The sequence below is a fragment of the Fusarium musae genome, chromosome 11 (assembly GCF_019915245.1).
Source record: "Fusarium musae strain F31 chromosome 11, whole genome shotgun sequence".
NCBI lineage: Eukaryota > Fungi > Ascomycota > Sordariomycetes > Hypocreales > Nectriaceae > Fusarium > Fusarium musae.
The window spans coordinates 1,874,922-1,887,360 of record NC_058397.1 but is presented as its reverse complement, the minus strand read 5'-3'; the positions used below and the strand labels follow the sequence as shown (position 1 = coordinate 1,887,360).

The 12,439-nt window shown below is 48.2% G+C and overlaps 5 protein-coding genes across 5 annotated transcripts; 2 read left to right on the top strand and 3 right to left on the bottom strand.

Annotated features, from left to right (window-relative positions):
• Positions 1 to 1,249: 1,249 nt before the first annotated feature.
• On the bottom strand, positions 1,250 to 3,169 carry J7337_013748 (uncharacterized protein; the record flags this gene model as incomplete). Its single annotated transcript, XM_044831224.1, has 1 exon — positions 1,250 to 3,169. The coding sequence occupies one exon, from the start codon at positions 3,167 to 3,169 to the stop codon at positions 1,250 to 1,252; it is 1,920 nt and encodes a 639-aa protein (XP_044674499.1).
• A 789-nt stretch (positions 3,170 to 3,958) lies between these two features.
• On the top strand, positions 3,959 to 4,783 carry J7337_013747 (uncharacterized protein; the record flags this gene model as incomplete). The annotated part of the gene is made up of 1 exon (XM_044831223.1): positions 3,959 to 4,783. The coding sequence occupies one exon, from the start codon at positions 3,959 to 3,961 to the stop codon at positions 4,781 to 4,783; it is 825 nt and encodes a 274-aa protein (XP_044674498.1).
• Positions 4,784 to 7,311: 2,528 nt separating this feature from the next.
• Positions 7,312 to 7,953, bottom strand: J7337_013746 (uncharacterized protein; the record flags this gene model as incomplete). Its single annotated transcript, XM_044831222.1, has 1 exon — positions 7,312 to 7,953. One exon carries the CDS (start codon positions 7,951 to 7,953, stop codon positions 7,312 to 7,314), a length of 642 nt encoding a protein of 213 aa, XP_044674497.1.
• A 1,427-nt stretch (positions 7,954 to 9,380) lies between these two features.
• On the bottom strand, positions 9,381 to 10,799 carry J7337_013745 (uncharacterized protein; the record flags this gene model as incomplete). The annotated part of the gene is given in 2 exon segments (XM_044831221.1): positions 9,381 to 10,701; positions 10,717 to 10,799. 2 exon segments carry the CDS (start codon positions 10,797 to 10,799, stop codon positions 9,381 to 9,383), a joined length of 1,404 nt encoding a protein of 467 aa, XP_044674496.1.
• Positions 10,800 to 11,246: 447 nt separating this feature from the next.
• On the top strand, positions 11,247 to 12,024 carry J7337_013744 (uncharacterized protein; the record flags this gene model as incomplete). The annotated part of the gene is made up of 2 exons (XM_044831220.1): positions 11,247 to 11,729; positions 11,776 to 12,024. The coding sequence occupies 2 exons, from the start codon at positions 11,247 to 11,249 to the stop codon at positions 12,022 to 12,024; spliced, it is 732 nt and encodes a 243-aa protein (XP_044674495.1).
• Between the last annotated feature and the right edge of the window lie 415 nt (positions 12,025 to 12,439).

Below are 12,439 nucleotides of genomic sequence, written 5' to 3'. Positions count from 1 at the left end.
CAAAGTTTCATGTGAAAAACACTAAAAAATAACTCCTTTTTCACCTTCGCCCGCCTTATATAACAAATTAAATCTTAAATTCATTGAAGTGGGCAACGGCCGGTACATAAAAAAGGCGCGTCGTCATCGAGCATCCCTGCGTGCGCGCCAACTCAGCCTCGAGGCTTTTTTGTTCTCGACTCGGGTGTGATTGGCGGCTGCGGATACCGTATGATGTTGCGAAACGACCGCCACGTGCTAAAGGAGAGTGACAGTGATGACCCGAGCCATTTCTTCTGTGATCGTCACCCGCGGGCGCGTCCCCTGAATCAGGCAGGGCAGCGGCAGAAACGGCATTCGTTGGTCGTTTCGAGTGGGAACTATTCCTTTCCTGGGGTAGGTGTAATTTGGGGGATACGAATAATGCTCGTTGTGTGGCTCGTTTGCCAGTTGGGGCTGGATGTACGGATGAGCCCGTCTTACTCTGCGTCAGCTATAAATACGCGAGGCAGACACGGACGCTTCTGGTTTCACACAGGTAATACGGATTACGGAGTACGTACGTCCATCAATGCATAAATCGAATGACCTGAGCATTGGAGCTAACCCTTGTCAAGATTCGTTGCTGAAGCCTACCCTCGCCTTAGCCCTGAGATAATCCACGCTGTCATGTTTCAGCGACATTTACGGAGTACTATTGATCCGAACAAAGCCCTCATTAAGGTCTCGTTCAGCAAACGACTTTCGCTTTCGCTACGTGGAAACTCGTTCATTCTCGTACGCTGATCGACATGATGGTGACCTTTTCGTTGCGTTGAATGGTCCAGTTGTGAGCTAACGGGACCCCGCGGCAACCCGCGGCAACCCGCGGCATCTCGGCTCCCCGAAGCCCAAAAAGCAAGGGTCCATCAGCTTATCAGATCAGCTCGACTTCCTAATCTACACGATTGCCTGACATTGATAAGGTTAATAACCCAAAGCAAGGATGCTAGGGGTTGATTCGCCACGAAAAATGACTAAGCGGTGTTTCGCAACTTATATCTTCATCGGGATCACCAAGTTTCCGTGATAAAACATGATGGTAGGCAGCAATGAGGGCAGGGAAGTATATAGCATTTTTGACGAATCGTAGCATTTACTCTACGGGTGCTTGGAGCTTATTTCGAACCCCCGCCACCTTTATATCTACCGTAGAATAATTCTTAGAAAGAACTAAAAATTTATCTAATATTACGGTATGCCGAAAGCTCTCTTTCTGTCGGCGTTGTAGCTACAAGGCTTCCCTGATCTCACTCTTCATCAACAATATACCCTTACTCGGCATACCCTCCTTATCCAGCACCCTCAAAAAGCGATATCCAAGCCTCAGCCTGTCCAAACGAACACAAGCCCAAGCAGCCATTACATCAGGTCCAGGAACGTCATTCATGACCCGGAATGAAAGGAAAGCCAATTCCGGAACAACTCCCCCGACATTGAGGAACTCAACCGTCTCACCTCCAAAGTCCGGACTGGTTCCTTTGCTTTTCCCAGTTTCGCCGCTGTATCCAACTTGCTTGACCTGCTCAGCCGTAGCATTCTCATCGACCATAGCTGAGATTGCATCGGGTTCTGTGTGTAGACCAATTTTGACGTAAGGAATAAACTTTGCAGGATCATCGTGGCGGTTGAGTAAGGGGAGGTTCTGTGCTGCGATGATAGTTATGGCCACTCTCTCCAATGTCTTGCTAGGAATGTGAGACTCCTCGATGCTCTGTTGCTCGCTTGGGTCATGACGATATCCCTCTGGCTTAAGTACATATCCATCTGAGCCCATGAACATACCCTCATTGAGCACCATACCTAGGTCCCATGATTGCCAGTTGAGCGCTACGACCTGAACACCAGCGCGCCAGAAAATGACAGGGTCATAGTTGGACGAGTCAAACCGCATACCATGAGGATACGTCCGCATGAGAAACTGTCTGTTGTGTGAGAAGAGCGCCTTTGGCATGCGTCTCTGAATCGCAAATGCGGCGTTCTCTGAGAGTGAGAAGATATGATTCGGCATCGAAGCCTCAGGCTCGTCAAGGGACTTGAAGCTAATTCCTCGGGTATGAATACCAAGACGGCTCAGGCGCGGGATGATCTTTGGCGGCTTGACTTTCTTGACCTTCTTCTCGTCTCCCTCCACAACAACCTCAAGCATGCTCTCATCATCCGTACTATCAGGCATGTCCTTGCCCTTCTTGCCGTCCTCGGGAACATATTTCACCTTGATGAGAATCTTGTTCCTCAGCTCGTGAGGAGATGGCAGACTATCTGAGTCAAATTCAGGTGCAGGGAGGAGATAGTCTGCCCAGACCTCCTCCATGATGTTGACCATTGAGCCTTGTTGGAGGGGGGAGCAGTGGACTTCCAGACTGACGATAAGTGGGAGATCAGACGTGGTGAAAGCATACTCTTTGACGGTCTGGCAGACGTCTCGGAAGAGAACCTCTTTCGTGAGAGTGAAGCCATGAAGAACTCTTGGCTCCGCGTCGATAACATCCAAAAGTCTGTCATCGATCGTTTTGCCGTCAGGATCAACAGGATCAAACTTATTCATGGCCCAGCGTCCAATCTTGATGATAGCTCGATCTGCAAAGCCCATCTTTCTAGGCGCAGCTTCCCGAGTAGTATCCTTCACTTCTCTCTCTTCATCATCTGAGCCGAATCCCGGCTTCCACTGCTCTTTACCATCCCAGACATCAATCTCAATACAGCGACATCCCCGTAGCAACGCGTCTTTATACGCTTCAGTGCTCGAGTCGCTGGAAAGCTGGTTCCCAGTAAGATAAGTGTTATGGCTCGAGCTGATAAAGTAATTGTTCAACGGCCATGTCAAATCTTGAGGAGCAGCCATTTCGAGAATGTTGCCGCACGGTGAGGTGAGATACTTGATGAGTTCAGGTAGACTTAACTCATCTTGATCGACGAGGTAACTAGCCAGACCTTCTGGGTTTTCGACTTGGATGTGATGCATGAAAAGACCGATCTGGTCTCGATGCCATGTACCATTGGGTCCGGCATATTTGTTGAATAATTGGGTGAAATGGCGGAAGAAGGACTCTTCTAGATTCTCCTCGATTCCGTTGCGTTGGCCGGTTGGATGTCCGCCGCCAGCTCTATATCTGGCAAGCGGGAACTTCTCGGTTGGTTTAACAAACATTTCGAAACATACAAAAAATGAAGATAAAGTTGAGTCCATGTAGAACACAGTCTACGGCGTTCAGGTTTTATATCATCCAGCCAAGACATAGGCTCATTGTTAATCTCTCAATATCACGGACTCGCCGTTACATAAGCGGATAAAAGACCGTGGCGTCCGTGGGCCAATTCACCGTCAAGCTCATGAGGCATTGTGCTTGGCAAGCGAATAATTGTTCAGGCCGGTTGTTCGGCATTGGGGTTTGCCTTGGCCTGCGCCTTGACCCTATACCAATGTGTGCTTTTTTACGGACTGACGAATGAGAGCGCGGGATTTGACTCCAGTTATTACTCAGCACCAAACTCGGTGGACGGCATATAATTTGCGCTTAGATATAGTTTATCATAGGTAAGATAATGTTTCCTTGGCTACGGAGTAGATGTCAGGAACTTTAGGTTAGAGGTAGCCACCCAGTCACGGTCAGAGAATTATTGTGAACCTCGAAATCGTTGAAGTATTGGTGGATCCACCCTGTAGGGCTGGAGGCAGCCACTTCTCCAAGCACTGAGTAAAACGAACAAAGCATTCCTCAGTGAATGGAATTGATGAAGGCAGAATTACTGTTTGTTGCATTTATGAGCAGTGATTGAATCATCTCAACTCCCAATCGGGCGACTTGTCACGGAGGTTTTTGTGGAACATGGTAACAAGCCAATCATTAACGAGCCACGTATCAATTTTCGTATCGCGACCCATCTTGGAGCTGTCAACAACAACAACAGCATCACTCCAACATCGGCACTATCAATCATGTCCGGGTCAAAGAATATCACCTTCTACGACATCGCCGCCCGCCCGCCAGTGGAAAAGAACGTCTTCTCCCCAAACCCATGGAAGACTAGATTCGCCCTCAACTACAAAAATGTCCCGTACTCTACATCATGGGTAGCTCTCCCCGACATCACCAAAGTGCGCACTGGCCTCAAGGTCCCCGCCTGTCGTAAATTCAACGACGGCAAAGACTTTTACACGCTGCCCATCATTGAAGATCCCTCAACTGGTTCTGTAGTCGGCGACTCCTTCGACATCGCTATTTATCTACAGAAAACTTACCCAAGCTCTGGTGGAGGCGATCTCTTCCCCACTCAGACGCTCGACTTTGACTTTGAGCATCCCTACATCCTCGTCCCACTCTCCGAATGGCGCGACAAGGAAAACCCCGAGTACGCCAAGTTCAACCTCAACATCGACGCGGCATTCACAGCGCATGTTCAACTAGGCGTTCAGGGCATGCCGTTTGATCCAGCGAGTGAGGAGGAGAGCAAGGCGGAGTTTGTGCGACGTGCGGGGGTGAAACAGTGGGACGACTTTGCGCTAGTTGGTGAGGCGAGGCATAAGGTGATGCAGTCTTTGAAGGAGATGCTAGGTAACCTCAAGAGGTTGTTTATGAGGGATGAGAGTGGCCCGTTTTTGCTGGGGGAGAGGGTAAGTTATGCGGATATGATTGTTGGTGCGTGGTTGAGGATGTTGCATGCTACGCTGCCTGAGGATGAGTGGGCTCAGATTGCGGGATGGCATGATGGGACATTTGGGAAGTTGCATGAGGCTCTGGATGCCTATGCAGAGTTAAAATAGATTCGATACGCTCATAGACTCTGTCAAGTAAACTTGTCTTTGCCCCGCAAACCCCAGTACCGCATTTATCAAGTGCAATCTCTCGGCTATCAATCTTGAATACAACCCAACGCACTATATCCTACTTTCATCGTTAGAACTGATCTAGGGGCATTCCCATAACACTCAAAAAGTAGACAGTAACGCTCAGCAACGCGCCATAGCGCTGCTGTCACGTACTGAGAGAGCAGCCAGTGTATTAAGTGCCGTTGCTACCTATTAAGTGCCGTTGCTACCTATTAAGTGCCGTTGCTACCTATCAAGTGCCGTTGCTACCTACTCAGACATTACTGAGATTGACTACTCCTTAGCAGACTTCAAAGAAGGGGATTGAATTTGAAGACCTTAGGCATTAGCAATGAAACATTTATTAATTAGCATCTAATATATAACCCTTCTTGCTCTAAAGATAAGGGATATCTAGATGTTTTATAACCTTTTTAACAACTTATCTTGCTAATGCCATACTGCAGTGTATGATTAAGGGATCAGAAAATAAATGTTTCACATCAGGACTGGAAGGGCAAGATAACAACAGTATTGTTTGTAGGACCCCTAGACAGGCGAAGCAAGGGGTAGCCCGATGCGGATGTCTCACCATAGAACGGCACGGCTCTACGTCGGCCTCAATATAATGATATTGAAGCGCCACAGGGCAGATTCACATATCTTCTCATTGACCGATCAACCTACAAATGCTCATTGACCGATCAACCTACAAATACTCTCCAAGTCCAGGCACAAGAGTCCCTCCAAACCCCATCATCATCAATTTCCAACCTTGTCAGCCTTTACCAAAATCCCAACTCCATCGTCTCCCAATTTAAGAAAATGAAAGCCTCAGCTTTTCTCTCGACTCTATACCTTGCGGTCGCGGCTGCCTTGGCATTTACATGTGAAAAGGATGCAGGACTATGCATCATGGACAACGATTGTTGTAAAGGCTATACTTGCAAGATGACACCTGGAGTAGGCTCTAGATGCGTCGCCGACAAGAAGTGCGTTGCAACAGGATTGCTCTGCCATGTACCGACCGCACAGTGCTGTGGCGACTTTGCCTGCACGAGAATTCTTGGCCAAGTGGGAGTTTGCGTAAGTCATATTAGAATCCTCTGTTAAGATATTGAGGTACTGACTTGATATAGATGAAACCTGTGGACATTAAGCCAACCTTAACCTAACCTTGTAATTGAGTGGTTCAAATTGTTATATCCTTGTTTCTGGAAGTTATATATGGAGTTTTTATCTTGTTGGACTGGTGGAATAGCTCCTTATATATATTAGCTACTAATGACTTCCGGTGGAAGATGAATGAAGTTCATTGTCTGGAGAAAGGTGTTCTCGAGCTCTTACCTTGTAGCAGAGCCTGACTTGTACCTAATATGCCCGTGATAATGAAGAATTATAGCCCCTTCTTCTACTGCCTTGGTAAAATGGCTGGTTCTCCTTTAAGCTTGAGTGCATGTAGGGGTAAATGATACATACTTTCTGTTGGACTCAAGACTAATGTTTTGGTTGGTTGTGTATTGGACTGAAGTAATTTGATGAAACCATCGAACTGTCTAAAGATTCATTGTGCTGATTTCCTTTTCAAATCTTGCCTTTGAAAGCACTCATCCAGGCGTCCCATGACATTATAGAAGTTCACAAGCTCTTCGCAGTTGATGCGTCTTCATGACGAGCTGGTGAGAATGAGCAAGCAGGTTCCTGTTGTCCACATGGACGATATTGTCCAAAAGGCTAGCCCTGAGGCATTCAAGTCGGTTTTTGATATAGGATACGAGCCTTGAAGAGAGGCTGTCTTTGTATCGCCATGCTGTCTCAATTGAGTGAGGATATGGTTGTATTCCAGTTTGCTTTTCGGCCAGAGACTGATACCAAGTGCATTGGCCCTTGCAAGATCTTCCCCAGGTCTGCCCAGCTGTTCTATCATTCTCAAATCCTGTTGACCTCTCACCGTAGTCAGATAGGACACTTTGGTCACTGATCTCCTTCGGGCTTGTAGTCCAACCGTTTCTAGACGAGACGTGGCTTTCCAACGCTGTATCCACTCCAAACTTTCACCAGCTTATTAGCTACTACAACCCAAGCTGCAGCTATTAGATAGCGATCTCGAGAAACGAGAGAACCAGGTTCGGGATAGTGTAGCGTGTCAATGTGCTTGAGGTCTATGAAGATAATAGTTCGGATACTGACTAACTCGTATTCAGAAATCACGGGGCTTATCGAAAGAATTACATTGGAAGTAAGTATTTCTTAACCGAATAAGGTTAAAAACTCAATGCAGGATATTTGGTAGTAATATGGTCATGACTAGATAGTTACATAAATGTATCATATGTCTTTGATGAAGTTTATATAATGGACAAAGTATATACAAGTAGTGTGATCTCCGAATAGCCGAGAGGCTCCACCAAAGGAGTCATCCTTTTCTGCGCGAGAGAACTGTCCCCAGACAATAATGCACCCCATTACAGCGTCAAAGCAGCTTAGTTGGCGGCGGGGCAGTCGAGGCAGCGAGCATCATACCAGGCGAAGCCACTGCCAGCGTCAGCGGGGTTGATGGTTGTAGCATCATACTTGAAGAAGTAGCAGATGCCGTTGACACTGTCGTAAGCAACAGTCTTGCAGTCAGGCTTGGTGGTACCGCAAGCAGCGACGCAGTTCTTGAGATCGAGCTTGTTGTTGTGAACGCTGTCGTAGCTGGTAGCAGCCGAGTTCTGGCGCCAGCCCTTGCGACCGCAGATAGCACCACCAGCAGAAGCGGCAAAGCCGCAGCCAGCGTCGTAGAACTTGTAGCCAGTGGCCTGGGACTTGACGTTGACGGTCTTGAGGTCGTACTTGGAGAAGTAGCAGATGCCGTTGATATCGTCGTACGTGACAGACTTGCAATCAGGCTTGGTGGTGCCACAGGCCTTGATGCAGCCGTCGAGGGTGAGCTGGAAGTTGTGGACGCTGTCATAGCTCTTGGCGTCCGGGTTCTGGCGGTAGCCGGTCAGACCGCAGAGGGACTTTGAGGGGATGTTGACCAGGCTGCACTGGTCAAGGCTGCGGCAGGGCAGCTTGTTGTTAGGGGCAGCAGCAACACTGACAGCTGACAGAGCAGCGGTGATGAGGGTAGAGTAGTGCATCTTTGTGATTGATCTGGGGGAGTTGAGTATCGAAGTCCTTCTATCAGCTGGTGCCGATGCCATCAAGTATACCGAGCAAGGCACGACGCCGCTGGAATGCGCCGTGCGGCTCCACCACCACGACATCACGGTCACCTTGCTGCACGCCGGGGCAGTTCCGTGTTTAGAGAAAAGCGTTGACTCTCCCTCTAGCCAAGTTATTCCACTACTAGGGATGCGAGAGCCCGGTGAAGGAGCACAGCTTCTGTCATATACCCCTACGCTCGACAGTCTGTCCAGATGGCTCGTTGAGATTGCCAGGTTCAAGCACGTAAGCATCCTAAAGGAGTACTTTCGTACCGTCGTCCCTGTTGTCCAAGAAAAATACATTAACCAGCCTATCACGCAACCGTTCCCCAAGCTCGTCTGGTATCTTATGCAGAGCCAGAGAACTATGACGATGGGAACGAGATCACAGACGAGAGAAGCAAACACCAATCTTATCAGGGGCCTACAAGACGCTGCTGTCACTGCATTAGACACTAGCTTTTACGCCGTCTTCTTGTCGGTGCTATTGAACCCGCAGTTCTCAAGAATATGCTCACCGTCGACCCTGGTATACGCGAGAAGGCTCGGAAATGGCTTCCATCAAAGCTCAACCGTCTGACGGACAAGGACCTAATTGCCTGTCTCTTTGAGGCAGGCTTTACACTACCTCCATCATTTCCATCGTTTAGGCCACCAATACACTCTCTTTACAATGCCTGCGAAACCGGGTCTATAGCCGAAGCGCAAAAGCGTTTGCAAGAAGGGCGGGAGGATGTTGATATGCTGGGACCAAGAAACCGAACACCCTTAAATGCAGCCGCGCAACAGGGCCACCTAGATGTTGTTAAGCTACTTGTAGACTACGGTGCCGACATAATGGCTACCACCGTCCTTGGCAGCACAGCAGAAAAGCTTGCAGAGAAATATCACCATCCAGCAGTTATAGCGTTCTTAAAAGCGGCTCGGCGGGAATAGAAGAAGGGATCAAAATGTAATGCTGAGTAATTAACAGAAGATATTAACTACAATGTATTCAATAGACAGTGGGGTTCTGTTTTAAAAGGCTTTTGACAAGTATATAACATTAATAGTTCAATTTCTAAGCAAGTTATAAGCTAGGTTCTCTCTACCGGAATAAGCTCTCAGCCACAAGTCTCAACTGCAAATAACACTTCTAGCCCACAACTTAGACATCGATACCACGATGACTGACCAATGGCTACAGCATAAAGCTAATATGATATGAAGCAAGTTATAAGCAATTTGTAGTCATAATTAAGCTAGGTCTAGGATAAAATAAATTTTAGGAACTATAAAAAATATTTATTATTCTATCCAGTGTATAGTCTAGCTATTTTTTAACATCACATCTCTAAATAGACAATTCGGGATAAGCCTTTCTATGAAGATAGCATCATTGCCTCGGCTTCCACTACTGCCTCTTTCAACACCCGACAAATAGTAGCCAATTGATCTTCCGTGATCGTGAAAGGCGGCGCAAGCAGAATATGATCACCATCAACACCATCAATCGTCGCACCGCCCGGATACAACGCAACACCCTTCTCAAAAGCAATCTGCTGCACCAACAAACCAAACTTAGCCGAAGGATCAAAAGGCTTCTTAGACGTCGCATCTTTGAGGAACTCAACGCCCCAGAAAAGGCCTCGACCTCGAATATCACCAACACACTTGCAGTCCTTCAGCTCATCTCGAAGCAGCCTCTCCAAGACAAGACCCATGTTGCGACATCGCTCAACCAAGTTCTCGCGGCGTAGCACTTTCTGCACCGCTAATGCAGCAGCGCATGAAATTGGATGAGCTTGATATGTATGCCCGTGGTTGAAAGCAGCCGAGCCTTGTCTGAGGACATCAACGACCTTCTTGTGGATAAGAACTCCAGCAATGGCAGCATAACCACCACCAAGACCTTTCGCGATGGTGGTGATGTCAGGTATTACGCCCTCCTGCTCAAAAGCGAAAAACGTGCCTGTTCGACCAACGCCGCACATGATCTCATCAAGAATCATGATCACGCCGTACTTATCGCAGATGGCCCTGACGCCCTTGAAGTAACCGGCCGGCGCAGCGACACAACCCGTCGTTGCGCCAACGACTGTTTCTGCGATGAAAGCAGCGACGTTCTTGGGACCAACGCGTAGAAACTCTTCCTCAAGTTCGAGCAGAAGCCTTGCTGTGAATTGCTCTTCAGTCTCGGAGTCGTCTTTGTAGTGATATGCGAAGGCAGGCGAGACGTGAGAGACATGAGGATACAAGAACCCATGGTACGGAGCTCGGCGCGCTTTGTTCGTCGAGATAGACATGGTAGCCATCGTGTTTCCATGATAGCATTGGCGTCTAGACACAATGTGCACTCTATCGAGCTCTCCCTTCTCATAGTGATACTGGCGGGCTAGTTTCAGAGCAGACTCAACAGCCTCACTGCCACTGCCAACAAAGAAAGCTTTTTCAAGGCCATAAGGATTACCCTCTAGTATAACATTGGCGAGCTCTTCAGCTGGTGCAGTTGTGTAGGATTGTGTGTGGACGTAGCTGACTTTGCGAGCTTGGTCGGTGATCGCTTGGATGACCTCGTCGTTGCCGTGGCCGATGAGGGCAACTGCTGCGCCGGCACAACCGTCGATGATTGTTTGGCCGGTCGATAACTTGAGTTCAACGCCACGAGCGGACTCGACCATGTAAGGATGTTGGACGAGAGATCTGTGCATCAAATACACTTCTTGGTGTATGGGCTTGACGGGCATGGATGGTTGGTAGGTGGAGACTTCAGTGAAGTCATCAATCTTTGAAGGTGCCATGTCTGATAGAGAAGAATTGAGGCAGAAGAAAAGCGAGTTCTATAATTAAATGATTGAAGAGAATGTTCTTTTCTTTTTACTGAAATTGTTTTGCAATAGACTCAAAGAATTCCTCTGTCCATTTATAAAACATCAAACCCGAAAACCGACCATCTCCATCGGAACTCGGGAAAGACAGTTTTTCCTGCCGAACACCGACGAGCCGATCGATTCCGGCCCGTCGCTGTGTCATGGAATTCCCATGACAAACAGTATCATACGCTGCGACCCACTGAGATGGGTTGACAGGTTCAGGGCGTCGGTTCTCGTCGTCGGTTTCGCTATTGTGAGAACCGAGGTCAGATGCCGGATCAGATATTTAACCAGAGAACTTTCTCGAACAGTTGACTTTTTAAACATTGACAGACCATTGTTTCTTTTCTTGCTGTTTGTGTAATGAGATTAAATATGTCAGCACCGAAAGATAGCACAGGTCCAGAGTGGCCAAGCTCATCGAACTCGTCGGATAACGAAAAAGGCAACGACACGGACATCTCACAACCCGACAATGAATCCACTCCAACACCACCAGCGGTCGAATTCGATAATCCTAAAGGGTGGATAGCTGTAGCAGCAGCAGCATGTTCTCTCTTCGTTTACCTCGGTGTGATCTACTCCTGGGGCATCATGCAAGTCAGACTCGTCGAAGTAACCGGAACAAACCTGACGACCTTGACGTTCGTCGGATCACTCGCAACATCATTCATGATATCGCTCAGTATTCTCTCTGGCATCGCTGTTCGAAAGCTTGGTTACCAGAAAACTGCTCTAGCTGGTGGTGTCTTGATGGGCCTGGGTGAATTCCTTGCCAGTTGGACGACAAAACATGTTGGAGCTCTTTTTGTCTTCCATGGTGTGATATTTGGCATTGGAGGAGGATTATCCATCTTTGTAAGTTTAAATGAAGGAGGGTATGGGAATATGCTAATGGTGCTAGGCATGCTCGACTGCTCCGCTGAGGTGGTTCAAGAGACACCGTGGCCTGGCTATGGGTATCGTGTTTGGCGGAGGCAGCCTTGGTGCAGCTGTCATGAGTATCGCGACGAATCTTCTCGTGAAACAAGTCGATGTCGCGTGGACGTTCCGCATTCTTGGTTTCATGCTATGGGGAGTCTGTATCCCAGCTTCATACTTCATCCAGCAACCCGAAGGATCCATGAGTGCCGGCTTGAAGCTTCAGTGGTGAGTCACCCTATTATCTTGTCATCTCCATAGCATGTTGACCGTGATTAGGCATCGCTTCCGAGAACCTCGCTTCCTCCTCATCATCGCTGGCACAGCTTTGTCGTGCTTCCCCTTGTTTATCCCACCATACTTCATCCCCATCTTCACTCGATCCATGGGATACTCTAATCAGATTGCCATTATCATCTTGGCGGCTTGGAATTTAGCTTCAACCGTTGGCCGGGTTCTAGGAGGCTATACCGCAGACCACTTGCTTGGTCCTTTGAACAGCTTGATTGTCTGTCTCCTCTTTATTGGTCTCAGCTCGCTCGTCATATGGCCATTGGCGTCCTCGGTCGGAATCTTCTCCGTCTTCCTCGTGTTCAACGGCATTGGCTGTGGAGCTTTCTTCAGTCTGGTTCCCCCCATGCTCGGCG